At 58.9% G+C, this 13111-nt stretch overlaps 1 protein-coding gene across 2 annotated transcripts; it reads left to right on the top strand.

Moving 5' to 3' along the window:
- Positions 1–227: 227 nt before the first annotated feature.
- On the top strand, positions 228–12748 carry EPS8L1 (EPS8 signaling adaptor L1). Of its 2 annotated transcripts, XM_061389305.1 has the most exons (20): positions 229–303; positions 952–1003; positions 2913–2953; positions 3196–3254; positions 3833–3991; positions 4509–4658; positions 5211–5293; positions 5872–6133; positions 6403–6529; positions 6743–6831; positions 6926–7000; positions 7087–7235; positions 8467–8608; positions 8720–8748; positions 10678–10807; positions 10900–11013; positions 11214–11442; positions 11618–11798; positions 12147–12279; positions 12363–12748. In XM_061389305.1, exons 2-20 carry the CDS (start codon positions 987–989, stop codon positions 12447–12449), a joined length of 2256 nt encoding a protein of 751 aa, XP_061245289.1. In that variant the 5' UTR covers positions 229–303; positions 952–986; the 3' UTR covers positions 12450–12748. The 2 variants fall into 2 exon arrangements, with proteins under 2 accessions (XP_061245290.1, XP_061245289.1); XM_061389306.1 differs by lacking the exons at positions 11618–11798; positions 12363–12748 and having other exon boundaries at positions 228–303; positions 12147–12283.
- The last annotated feature ends 363 nt before the right edge of the window (positions 12749–13111 follow it).

Below are 13111 nucleotides of genomic sequence, written 5' to 3'. Positions count from 1 at the left end.
CCAGGTTCAAAGCCCACTCTGCACATTGACCATGAACAAGTGGCAATTAGCTTCACAGAGGTACCAGGGGAAGTCGGAGCGGGGTTTCTGGCGCCACATTGCTGGGGCTGTTCTCCTGTTGTGATGGAGACAGTGCCGGCTCCCCGCCGCCGCCCCGGAGTCCCGCCCCGCCCAGGGCCGCTCCAGGAGGCTGTGCCGAGGGAGCGCTCAGGTATGCGGAGGGGGAGGGCCTGGGAGGGACAGGAAGGACAGGCCGCGGCGGAGGGAGAGCAGCGCCTCGGCCTGTCAGAGACAGACCGGCAGGTGAGGGGGACTGGGAGACATCTCGGTCCTAGGGAGGAGGGGCGGGGGCCTGGACCCCCGGGTCTGAGGGAGGAGGGGCGAGGGGTCTGGACCCCCGGGTCTAAGGGAGGAGGGGCGAGGGGTCTGGACCCCCGGGTCTAAGGGAAGAGGGGCCGGGGGTCTGGACCCCGGGTCTAAGGGAGGAGGGGCGGGGACCTGGACCCCCGGGTCTAAGGGAGGAGGGGCGGGGGCCTGGACCCCCGGGTCTAAGGGAGGAGGGGCGGGGGCCTGGACCCCCGGGTCTAAGCGAGAAGGGGCCGGGGGTCTGGTCCCCCGGGTCTAAGGGAGGAGGGGCGAGGGGTCTGGACCCCCGGGTCTAAGGGAGGAGGGGCGGGGGCCTGGACCCCCGGGTCTAAGCGAGAAGGGGCCGGGGGTCTGGTCCCCCGGGTCTAAGGGAGGAGGGGCCTGGGGTCTGGATCCCCGGGTCTAAGGGAGGAGGGGCCGGGGGCCTGGACTCCTGGTCTAAGGGAGGAGGGCCTGTAGGCCCAGATTCCTGGTCTGAGGGGCAAGGGCCTGGGGGCTTGGAATCTGGGTCTGAGGGAGGAGGGGCTGAGGCCGGTATTCAGGTCCTGTGGTCACGTCAGCCCTCATCCTTTTGCCGGCTTCCAGGGCTCCGGGTGCCAGGAGCCGCCTTTTTCGGCACCATGAGCACCACCTCTGGGTAAGTACCCCTGTCTGCCAGGCCCCCAGCCCCCACCCTCCATCCACACCCACAGGTGGCATTTACAGCAGCCCAGGGCTGGACACTTGGAAGCCTCTGAGCTGCCTCCCTCCCTCTGCCAATCAGACAGACCTGGGTTCAAAGCCCATTGCCAGCCTTCAGCAGTGGTGTGGCCCCAACAAAAGACATCACCTCCTCAAACCTCAGTCCCTCCTCTGTGAAACGGGTGATTTCGAGAGCTTGACAGGATAACACACGTGCAAGACTCGGCTGTCTAACCAACAGCGGGTGCTCAGCTCATAGGAACCACTATGGCGGCTGCTGTTATCTGATTTTTTTTTTTTTTAACTTATTTAGCCACATTGCGTGGCTTGTGAGATCTTAGTTCCCCGACCAGGGATTGAACCCTTGCCCCAGCAGTAGAAGCACTGAGTCCTAACCAGTGGACTGCCAGGGAATTCCCAATTGTTATCTTATTAAACATTGACCTAGTGCCAAGTTCCTGCATGCTCAGTCTTGTCTGACTCTTTGTGACCCCATGAACTGTAGCCCGCCAGGCTCCTCTGTCCATGGGATTCTCCAGGCAAGAACACTGGGGTGGGTTGCCATTTCCTCCTCCAGGGGATCTTCCCAACCCAGGAGATCAAACGTGTGTTTCCTGTGTCTCCTGCATTGGCAGGCTGGTTCTTTACCAAGTGATAACCTGGGAAGCCCTGGGCTGTTTATAATGAAGGGTCAAGTCTCCTGGAGTGACCAGGGAGAAAGACAGAGAAGCATGGAAACAGGTGTCTGGGAGATGTAAAGGAATGATTTCTCCAGCCCAGAGATAATCAAATTGTGGGGAGATTTGACTGACCAAAGCAGGATGAGGAGCAGAGGTTTGACTGAAAGGGTTTCTCATCCTTCGGCTCTCATCCCTGACCCCAGTCAAGCTCTGAGCTTCTATTATATCTGGGCAAATGGGATTCAAGAATTCTTCTAGCAGAAAGTGACCTTGAAGAGGAGGTTGAGGACAGGTTTTGGCTGGAAAGGGCCCATGGGGGTAGAAGGGGAAGAAGATAACTTCCCAGCTACTCCCAATACCTGTTGTTCAGTCACTAAGTCATGTCCGACTCTTTTTTGACCCCATGGACTGCAGCACACCAGGCCTCCCTGTCCATCACCAACTCCTGGAGTTTGCTCAAACTCATGTCCACTGAGTCAGTGATGCCATCCAACCATCTCATCCTCTGTCGCCCCCTTCTCCTCCTGCCCTCAATCTTTCCCAGCATCAGGGTCTTTTCTAATGACTTGGCTCTTTGCATCAGTGGCCACAGCCTGTGGTTAGGATTTGGTGCTTTCACTGCCAAGGCCTGGGTTCAATGCCTGGTCTGGGAACTGAGATCCTGCAAGCCATGTGATACAGCACAGCTTAAAAAAAAAAAGTCCATTTCTGGAGCAACTGTGTGTTAAGCAGTTTGCATGATCGTAATAATGTAAGAATGTGGTCTTCATTGATATAGTGCATGCGTGCTGTCCTGTCCGACTATAGGAGAGTCTGCAAAATGCTCCAACTGCATCATCTCATTGAATTCACCCAGCAGCCCTACTGGATGGAGGCTGTGGGTAGCTCACCCCTGAGAAACTGAGGCAGGAGAGATTGTCTCTCCACCTCCCCCCACCCCAACCGGGATCTTATGGTAAAGCAGGACCTAATAGGGGATTCAAATCCAGGTCTGGGTGACAGTGGAGACCACACACCCAGTACCACTGCCATGCTTGTCTTATTAAAGTCCAGCGCTGGCTCTGCCTTGCTGCTCAAAATCCTCCGTGGCTCTCCACTGCTCTCGCAGGCTCTGCCTGGCAATCAGAACCCCCACCATACGCTAAGAGTTCCCCCAGCCCCTCTCACCCCTCTTTTCCTTCACAGCCCAGAAGCTTCTCTCAAACAGAGTGCCAAGTCTATCTATGGTGAGTTTAGGGGCCAAGAAACCCCAGGCCAAGAGAAACTAGGTCTGAGGGACGAGGTAACTGAAGACCCAAATCCTGGGTCTGATGGGGGAGGGGCTGGGGGCAGGCCGCCTAGATCTAGGGGGAGGGGCTGGGGGCTGGGGCTCCTGGGTCTGGGGGAGGGGCTAGGGGCTGGGGCTCCCGGGTCTGGGGGAGGGGCTGGGGGCTGGGTCTCCTGCAGCTATTCCCCTTCACCCCTGCAGAACAGAGAAAGCGCTACTCCATTGAGGTTATGTCCGACTTTTCCACCAATGAAGTCAATGTGAGTCTGGGGTCTTTGTTGCCGCGAGTAGCCTTGTGGGAGGAAAGGCAGGCCTGAGGAGATGGGGGTGTTGAAAGCAGCTCACCTCCAAGCAGCATTAACTTGGGGAACTCAGTTTGCTTCTCTGCAAAGTGGATTTCTTCTACCTTGCCTTGGGTCTGCGGTGGAAGAACTCAATTCCACTTTCATCTGCCAACTTCTCCTCGGGACCAGCTCTTGTGCTGGACGTTTGGACCATGGGGACAAGTCAGGTGCCATCCCGGTTAAGTAGGGAGTCAGACAAGGTCCAGAAGTAGCAGCAACATGTGTTCTCATGGGGGTAGAGGTGCTTAGCAGGACTTGGATATAACCCAGACCATTCCCTGCCTTCAAGGGGTCTTGCGGGAGAGCTAGACCCGAGTGTTAGTCTTTAGGATGGGAGACACAGCGAGGGCACTGGGGGAGGTGGAGCAGGTGCTCAGAGAAGGCCTCCCAGAGGAGGTGTGGTTAGTCGTGGGGTGGAAGGCCGATCCCAGGGGGATCCTCAGCCCACCCGGCTTCATCCTGGGACCCACTGCTTCCTTCGTGGCCCCTGCCAGCACCTGGTAACCTTCAGCCTGGGTGAGGATGCCATACACACGGTGGAGGACGCCTCGCAGAAACTGGCCCTCATGGACAGCCAAGGCCGCATCTGGGCCCAGGACATGCTGCTGAGCGTGTCTGCCAGCCACGTCACGCTGCTGGACCCGGTCTCCAAGGTGCCCCGGGGCGCGCGGGTGGAAGGAACGGCTGGACCGAGAGCCTGGCCCTAGGGACGTCAGGGGCTTCGCCCCCTTTTTGAGCCTCACTAGCTCATCTATGGAGAAGGCAATGGCACCCCACTCCAGTACTCTTGCCTGGAAAATCCCATGGACAGAGGAGCCTGGTAGGCTGCAGTCCATGAGGTCGCTAAGAGTTGGACACGACTGAGCGACTTCACTTTGACTTTTAACTTTCATGCGTTGGAGAAGGAGATGGCAACCCACTCCAATGTTCTTGCCTGGAGAATCCCAGGGACGGGTGAGCCTGGTGGGCTGCCGTCTATGGGGTCGCACTGAGTCGGACACGACTGAAGCGACTTAGCAGCAGCAGCAGCAGCTCATCTATGAGCCCTACCCCCGGGGGGAGGAGGGGTTTGCCCTGCGCAGCGCCTACTTCTGCCGGCACCGCTGTCGTGGTCACTCTGGAGTCTCCGCGGCTCCAGGCCTCAGTTTACCCGCTGCCCCACCCCTCCAGGAGGAGCTGGAGTCCTATCCTGTGAGCGCCATCGTGCGGTGCGACACGGTGAGGCCGCCGGGCCAGAAACGCCCTCTGCTGCTGCTCGTGTGCCAGGAGCCGGAGCGCGCGCAGCCCGACGTGCATTTCTTCCAGGGCCGGTGTGTCGGGGTGAGCGAGCCGGGCCCGGGGCCAGAGCCCGGGGCGCGGCAGGCACCCGGAGGATTCCGGGGGCGGGGTCCGAAGCTCCCCCGCCAATGGGGCGGGCCCTCTACTCTTGGGGCGTGGCCTGGGGCAAAGGCGGGGTCGGGGCCTAGGAGGGGGCGTGGCCTGGAAAGAAATTCTGTAACGGAGGTGGGGGGCTGAGGATAGGTTGAACTGAAGGAAGGTGCGGGCAGAACGGAGACCGAGGCTAAGAGCGCGGACACAAAGGCGGAGAGAGGGGTCCTGGGAGCAGCCGGAACTAGTGTGGGCGTGAGTGTGGTCGAGGCGCGAGGTACCACCCGGACGGGGCCTCCGTGGTGGCAGGCAGTGGCCGAGGGCAGGGACAGTTTTAGGGCAGGGGCGTGAGCCCAGGGCGTGGGCGCGCGTGGACGCAGTGCACGGGCGCTGACTACCCGTGATCTAGGGCTGAGCCGAGGGATCGACCCGGAGCACGGCGCTGAGCGGGCAGGGGGTGGGGTAGGGTGGGGCGGGGTCGTGGCCTGACTGCGCTCTTGGCAGGTGGAGTCGATCCGAGAGGAAATCCAGAGAGCTCTGCACAACTACCGCTCGGGCTGCGGGGAGCGCAGGGCGGCGGCGCTCAGGTAAAGCGGCTGGACTGTAAGCGGAGGGGAGAGGAGATGACGGGGCGGTATCTGGAGGGCCGGCTCCCTTCTTTGGGCTTCAGTCTCCCCATCCGAGAAATCGGTTGATACCACTAGCCTAGAGCAGAGCCAGTTTTAGAGTCAAACCCTCTCCAAGTCGCCTATACCTCCCAACTCTTTGCGACCCCATGGATTGCAGCACGCCAGGGTTCCCTGCTCTTCACTATCTCCCAGAATTTGCTCAAACTCACGTCCATTGAGTCAGTGAGGCCATCCAACCATCTCATCCTCTGTCGTCCCCTTCTCCTGCCTTCAATCTTTCCCAACATCGGGGTCTCTTAATGAGTCGGCTTTTCGCATCAGGTGACCAAACGACTGGAGCTTCAGCTTCAGCATCAGTCTTTCCAAAGAATATTCTGGATTGATTTCCTTAGGATGGACTGGTTTAATCTCCTTACTGTCCAAGGGACTCACAAGAGTCTTCTCCAGCACCACAATTCGAAAGATTGAAGCCCCGAAATTCTCTGCTCGCTGTACCCCTCGGTGTTCCCAGCCTGCCTGCCCTTGTCCCTCCGCAGGGCCACGCGAATGCAGCCGCAGCAGCACCCCTCGCCAGTCGCAGAGGCCGCGCCCCTGCCGCATTGCCCGATGTTCCGCGCGGCGATCCACACAGTGCAGCCGGCCGCGGGCCGCGGGCGACCCCAGGCGGAGCCCATCCCAGAGGCGGAGGAGACGTGGAGGCCGAGCCGGGAGGAGGTCTGCCCCAGCTCTGACCCGGCCTCCCCGGACCTGGGCCCCCGCGGCCCGGACCTGGCCAGTCTGCAGGCGGAGCGGGAGGTGGTGAGCGAAGCGGGGCGAGGGCCTGGGGCGGGACTGACCGCAGGTGTGAATCTTCTGTCAGGGGGGTGGGGCTTGGTCCTGGGACCTCGGTCAGACTTCTGGGGATGTGGCCGGTGGTGACAGGATGGGGCAAGGTCAAGCATCGGAGGTCGTGGCCTGGCCGGAGTGTGCCCCAGTGCTCTTGGTTTGTGGGACTTTGGACGTGGGGCGGGGAGGGATGAGGGTCTAGGATTCAGGGGTCCCATGCATCCCCCTGCCCTGGCCCCCAGGACATCCTGAACCACGTGTTCGACGATGTGGAGAGCTTCGTATCCAGGCTGCAGAAGTCGGCCGAGGCGACCCGTGTGCTGGAGCAACGAGAGCGCAGCCGCAGGACCCGGCACCAGGAAGCTGGGGGTGAGGGGGCGCCATCCAGCGGCAGTCCCGAACAGCCCCTCCCTGGCCCTCTGGGGCCACTCCCAAATATCCTCCCTCTCCCCGGGCCTCCCCCTGCACCCCCTGCCAGTATGACTCCCCCTCACGACCTCACTGGGTCTCTGTCTCTCTCTTTGACCCTGCCTGATGCTGTCTGCACGTCCCCCGTCACCGCGCCTGACTTCCTACCCACAGAGAGCCTCCTGGCGCTGCGGGCCAAGCCGCCCTCAGGGGCCGAGTACACCGACGTACTTCAGAAAATCAAGTACGCCTTCAGCCTGCTGGTGAGTACACACCCACCTCGGGGCCTCAGGGGGCGATAGGAATAGCGAGTGGCACGTGTCCACGCACTAACACCAGCACCCCCCCGGCTCTCAGGCCCGCCTGCGCGGCAACATCGCCAACCCCACCTCCCAGGAGCTGCTGCACTTCCTGTTCGGACCTCTGCAGATGGTGAGACACCCCCGGCCTCAGCCCTGCAGCACAGGAGTCCACTTCAGGCTGGTCTGATGGCCTGCCCACTCCTGCACCCCTGCCAGATTATAGACACCTTGGGCGGCCCACAGTTGGCCAGCGGCGTGAGGCGGCCGCATCTGACTTCGGAGGCTGTGAAGCTGCTGCGGGAAAACGTCACTCAAAGTGAAAATACGCTCTGGACCTCGCTGGGGGACTCTTGGACCCACCCGGGGTAAGGGGCAGGGCTGGGGGGCAGGAGGCGTGGCATTTAAGGGGCGGGGCTGGGTGGGGCGTGGTGATTGGAGGGATAGGACTGGGAGGTGTGAGGCGCGGTGATTTAGGGGCGGGGCTGGGAAGAAGAGGCGTGGTGATGGAGGGAAAGGGCTAGGAGGCGTGAGGCGCGGTGATTTAGGGGCGGGGCTGGGAAGAAGAGGCGTGGTGATGGAGGGAAAGGGCTAGGAGGCAGGAGGTGCGGTGATTCAGGGGCGGGGCTGGGAGGCAGGAGGCGTGGTAATTTAGGGGCGGGGCTTGGAGGTAGACAGTGTGGTGATTGGAGGGACAGGCTAGGAGGCAGGAGGCGGGGTGGTTTAGGGGCTGCTCTGGGAAAAAGGCGTGGCTGTTGGAAAGATGGGGTTGGGAGAGAAGGGTGGTTGTGGGGCTTAGCTAGAGGGTGTCTTCAAAGAAACTGAAGTTTTGGTGGGACTAGGACAAATGTCACGATCCGATTGGAGGAAAGGCCAGAAACTCTTTGAGTGTCGTGTGAAACAGTCTGCTGAGCCTCAGACAGCAGCTGTCCCCTTTGGTGGTGTGGCAGTGCCCAGTGGTTTCTCTCCTAGGAAGGCCTATCACCTCCAGGTTCTGGGGTCATAATTTGCACACAGGACCTGTATTCTCAATCCCTCACCTTTCCCCAAGGAGAGTATTGCTTTCTCTGTTTAAAAAAGTTGCAAAAATAAATCTTAAAGTTAGGTAGTGAGGTTTTTTGTAGCATGATTTAAAAAAAAGAGAGAGAGAGAGACTGAACCAGAGCTCGAACGGGAATAAAAGGCAAGACTTCCAGGAATGGAGCAGGGCTATAGCAAAGAGATGGGCTTGGGAAACGTTTGGTCTGTGGATTTGGAAAGGGCACAGCTTTTCGGAAGCTGGCAGCTTCATGGGAGCAGGTGCAAAGCTAGATGCTGGACTTAGGGGAGAGGGGTGGGAGACCCAGTTTGAAATCAGAGGTGAAATTCAAGAGAGTGTAGTCAGGATATTTACAAATACAGTTGACGTCATGGATGCAGCTTAGAGTAAGGGGCAGGTCTTGGTTTAAAAAAATGGCGGGGGGAGGTAAGATTACATTTGTTGGGTTAGAACAAGGCTAAAGGGAAGGGGGAAAACTTCATGAAGTTACTGACAGTGACTGACTGTCTGAAGTCAAACCTTCAGGATCCCTGAGCCCTCGGCCCTTGCCTTGGTTGCAGGGTGGACCTACCCCCAGAGGAGGGGCCCCCATACAGACCTGAGTTCTACAGCGGCTGGGAGCCCCCAGCCATGGACCCACAGGGCCGTGCCTGGGAGGACCCAGTGGAGAAACAGCTACAGCACGAGCGGCGGCGCCAGCAGGTGAGGCTAAAGCTTAAGCTCCCCCAGATGACATGGGGGTAGGGGGCGTGACCGGAAATCCCGGGGATGCAAGCCGGGTCCCACCTGACTTACTGTTCTCATGTCCTGCAGCAAAGCGCTCCCCAGGTCGCTGTCAATGGGTGAGTGTCAGTGGGTGAGTTGGGTCAGTGGGGTCCAGGTGGGGTGCGTCCTGAGGGCTCCCAGTGCTGACTCCGCTCCCCCTTTTTTCTTTTTGTCTTCCCGGTTCTTCGAAGGTGGGTGAGGTGGTGATGAGGCAGGGGTGGGGCAGGGAGAGGGGGGAGAATCAGGGAGGGAGGGAGAGGGCCCCAGTTTCTGGGTCCAAGGGAGGAGGGTGCTGGGAGTGGGTAAATCTGAGAGAGACCCCTGAATCCCCAAAGATCTGGAAGAAGGTGGCTTGGTTTCCGAGGGCCTGGAAAGCTCCCCTCCTGGGTCCCTATGAGGACAGAGTTCTAGGTGTTGGAGAGAACAGGCTGGGGAGTTGAACATTTGGGTTTTGAAGAAGAGCTCAATCTGGTGCTTGGAACCTTGGAGAGCCAGGGAAGCAGACTTGCGACTTCAGGGGCCAAGGGGCAAGTTTCTGGGCGAGTTAGAAAGTGGTACTATTTCCGAGCTCCTAAGAGAGATAAAGACTCGGAGGCTGGACCCTCGCTTTCCCAAGGCTCTCAAGCAATTGTCTTGGTCCCTGCTGGCTGTCAGACTGGGACCTTTTAAACGTTAAATAGTTTAGGAAATTAAAGCTTGAGATCTGGGCTCCTAGGTCTCCAGAGGAGGAAAAGGACTGGGGGTGCAGGTCCATAGTTCCAACAAGCAGTGGGGGTGCGGGCTCTTGGGTCTCCGGGGAAGAAGGGCCTCAAGGAGCCAGGATTCCCTGAGCAAGTCGGGGGCAGGTGTGAGGGAAGCCACGTGAGATGAGAAGAGAGAAGCAGCAGGTGTGGAGGAGCAGAAGCGGGTCTGGGTAGGGCTGGGGCAGAGAGTCTCGGCAGAGACGGCGTGCTGGGAGCTGCCAGCCTCACACGGGGGCACCTCGGCCCTGAAGATCCCCTTCTCCCTTGCACAGGTAGGCTTCATGGTGAGGTGCCTTTTCCTGGGGTGTCAGAGCTAAAGGTCTGCTCACCTCCCCGCCAGCTGCCTGGTCCAGCGGATCCCCTTCTCCCTACGCTTCTGAATCTTGACACCCCCAGCTTTTAACTCACCTTTTTTTTTTTTTTGCACTTTAAGTTCTTTGTGGGGGTAGCTGGAAATAACTATAATCCCTCCCTGAAAGAGTGGGAAGTCTGTGATGTTGTATAGGCTAGCAGTTAAAGAGCTTAGGGTCATGGGAGCATTCAGGTTCACGCCCAGGTGAGTGCAAGTACTGCATTGGCCCAAAAGTATGGAGAAACCTGGACGAAGTGTTTGGTCCACCGAATAGAATGGAATTCCTCAGGACATGAGCTCAGGCCAGCCTGCCCGAGTCCCCAGTGTAATTATACTTCTTTCTTGCTCTATGACCTTTACATCACGGTTTCTCTCCTGTAAAATGGAGATAATAATTGGGTCTCTGGGAGGAGTAAGGAACTAAGAGGTTCAAACTCATGGTTCTACCAAGGGCTGTCTCAGTATCAAGTCAGCTAGTGTATATAACAGACTTTGAGTAGTTTCTGGCATACAGTAAGTGCTATGTACATGTTGACTCTTGTTATTATTATGCTTATCATTTATGCATGAGCCCAGTACATAGCAGATGCTCAATAAATAGCAGCTGTCTCTAGCTGTATGATCTGGGAAAAGTGATTTTATTTCTCTGAGCCCGAATGTTCTCATCTAGAAAACGGAGCTGATGCTAGTACTCATATCATGTGCTTACTGCATGGTGCCTAGCATGAAAGGAGCACAGTATATTCAAACTGGCATTGCAGTGTCAAACCTCTGTTAACAGTATTAACCTGCCCCCTCCCCTCAGCCTTGACCCCCTGCTTGGCTTTAACTCCAGCTCACACCAACCCCTAAGGCGCAGCACAGTGATGCTGGCTGCCTCCTTACGCCCCAACTCTTCCCCTTCTCCTCAGTCACCCAGACGAGGAACCAGAAGCTGAGCCCCAGGGGCCGGAGCCGGCGGGAAAGTGGGTCCTATGTAATTATGACTTCCAGGCGCGCAACAGCAGCGAGCTGTCCGTCAAGGAGTGGGACATACTGGAGGTTAGAGGAGTAGGGGTGGGGGCGAGGGGGTGGAGTCCACCCAACCCTCGCTACAGACACAGTCTCTGAACCCTCCGCTGTACCTCTTCCAGGTCCTAGATGACCAGCGCAAGTGGTGGAAAGTTCAGGACCAGAGGGGGCAGGAGGGATACGTACCCTATAATATCCTGACACCCCACCCGGGGCCGCGGGGGGGCCGCAGTCTGGTGAGCCGGGGCAGACTCCTGGGTCCTGAGGGAAGAGGAATTAGGGGGTCAGATCCTGAGAACAAGGGGCGTGGGGGTTAAGGGGTCAAAATCTCTGGAAGAGGAGGTGAATGGGGATTCAGACATTTACCTCCAGGAGAAGGGACTGTGACTCAGTCCTCTCTCTGATCCAGGTGCTTCCCTCTTGTTCCCCTCTCTAGGAGAATAGCACGGCCGTTCCCCCTCCACCACCAGCTCCGGCCCCGGGCCTGGCACCCCCCGTTCCTCCCGCATCAGCCTCGGCCCCGGCCCCTCCGCCTCCACCCCTTCTGCCACCAGCACCAGCCCTGGCTCCAGGACTAGCGCAGACCCAGGGTCCGGCTCCGGCTTCAGCTCGGTCTCCTAGGGACAGCTGCGAGAACCTCAACAACTTGGACTCAGGCAAGAAGGGTGAGTGGTGGGGACACCCCTTCGAGGGAACGGTCCTTGTCCTCGCTTTCCAGGCAGAGAAAAGGAGACTCTGAAAAGGAGGTTCCCGACCACCCATCACGTGAACGCTGGAGGTCCCTGACCCTTTGGGCCCTTCGCCCTGAGTCGTCCCTTTCTCCTGGTTTCCCGCCTGTAGAGAAATTCTCCCCGATGCTCATGCTCAGTATCAACGAGGAGCTGCAGGCACGCCTGGCCCAGGGCCTCACGGGCCCCAGCCGCGCAGCCCCGGGGCCTCGCGCCCCGGAGTCGCAGCTCAGCCCGCACTCCAGCGCCTCTGAGGTCTGCGCCTGGCTACAGGCCAAGGGCTTCAGTTCAGGGTGAGTGTGGCGTTTGCCGGCTAGGAGGCTAGGGTTATACGCGCGTTAGAGGCGAAGCGCTCCCAATGGCCCAGTGGGAGTGGCAGACCCGGGGGCCTGGGATTGGTTCAGGACGGGGGCCTTGTCTGAGTGCAACTATGAATGTCAGGCTGTGATTGGCCTGTTTTCCTAGGCTCCGATTGGAGTCACCACGGAAACCTCGCGCCATGGTTGATAGAGCAGGATTCAGGAACTTTCAGCAGCTGATTGGACAAAGGCCTAGGGGCGGGCGTGACGTGGTTGGCGGGGCTGACATTCGAGCTGCGATTGGCCGGCAGGCCTGACCATGCCCTCAATGCCCCTGCTCAGGACCATCGCGGCGCTGGGAGAACTGAGTGGCGCTCAGCTATTCTCACTGCCGAAGGAGAAGTTTCGGGCGCTTAGCCCCGAGGAGGGGGCGCGCGTGTATAGCCAGATCACGGTGCAGCGCTCGCTGCTGGAGGTGAGCCGAAACCCTCGTCCCCAGGTCCGGGCCGGGGAGGGCGCTGAGGATGCTACGGTCCTGATTTCCACCCCTTCCTCCAGGACAAAGAGAATGTGTCAGAACTTGAGGCAGTGATGAAGAAGCAAAAGAAAAGAATGGAAAACGAGGTAGAAACGGAAGTCTTTTGATCCTTTCCCTCCCCTCCGCTCAAAGTTTCGAGGCAGCCCCTCGGGAGATCGGACTCTGCAGACTGCCCTCGCCAGTGGAATTAGATCCCTCCAGGGATCGCCGACCTATTCCGACCTATTCCAGCCGTGGTCTTACCCGGTCCGGGTAGATAAAGAGGCCTGTCCTTGCTGGAGTCTCCCGAGCGAGTGCTCTCGGATTGGCCGAGAACTGGCTTTAGAGACAATTCAGGGGACGTGCTTGTGTTCGAGAGCCCTGTGCATTGTGATGTGCGGCCCAGTCTATAAACAGCCTCCTCTTAGCAGGCGGTGTAAACGGCTGTCCTCTCTACCCAGATATCAGGGGCCAAGAACCTGCCCCTCAACCCCAGATACAGCCTAACAGGAAAGGAATCCAGGAGGTGTCCCCACTCTCCTTGGTTTCTTCCTCTGAATCCTCCTCTCCCGCCCTGGGGCCCCAACTCAGACTTCTGACCTCCCAGCCTCCAGGTTGTCCTTGAGTTCACTCCAGAGGGACTGAACATCCAGTGTCCCAGTGCGCCCCACGCTCAAAATCCTCTTCTGGCTCCCAATCGCCGTCTTAGTCCCGAGTTGTTTGGTCCCTGCCTCTCCAACCTCATCTCTCACCTCCTCATCCCCCATGCATCCTGGCCCTGCCCGTCTCC

The sequence above is a fragment of the Bos javanicus genome, chromosome 18 (assembly GCF_032452875.1).
Source record: "Bos javanicus breed banteng chromosome 18, ARS-OSU_banteng_1.0, whole genome shotgun sequence".
Taxonomy (NCBI): domain Eukaryota; kingdom Metazoa; phylum Chordata; class Mammalia; order Artiodactyla; family Bovidae; genus Bos; species Bos javanicus.
The sequence above is the reverse complement of the archived record's forward strand: the minus strand, read 5'-3'. Positions and strand labels throughout refer to the sequence as shown.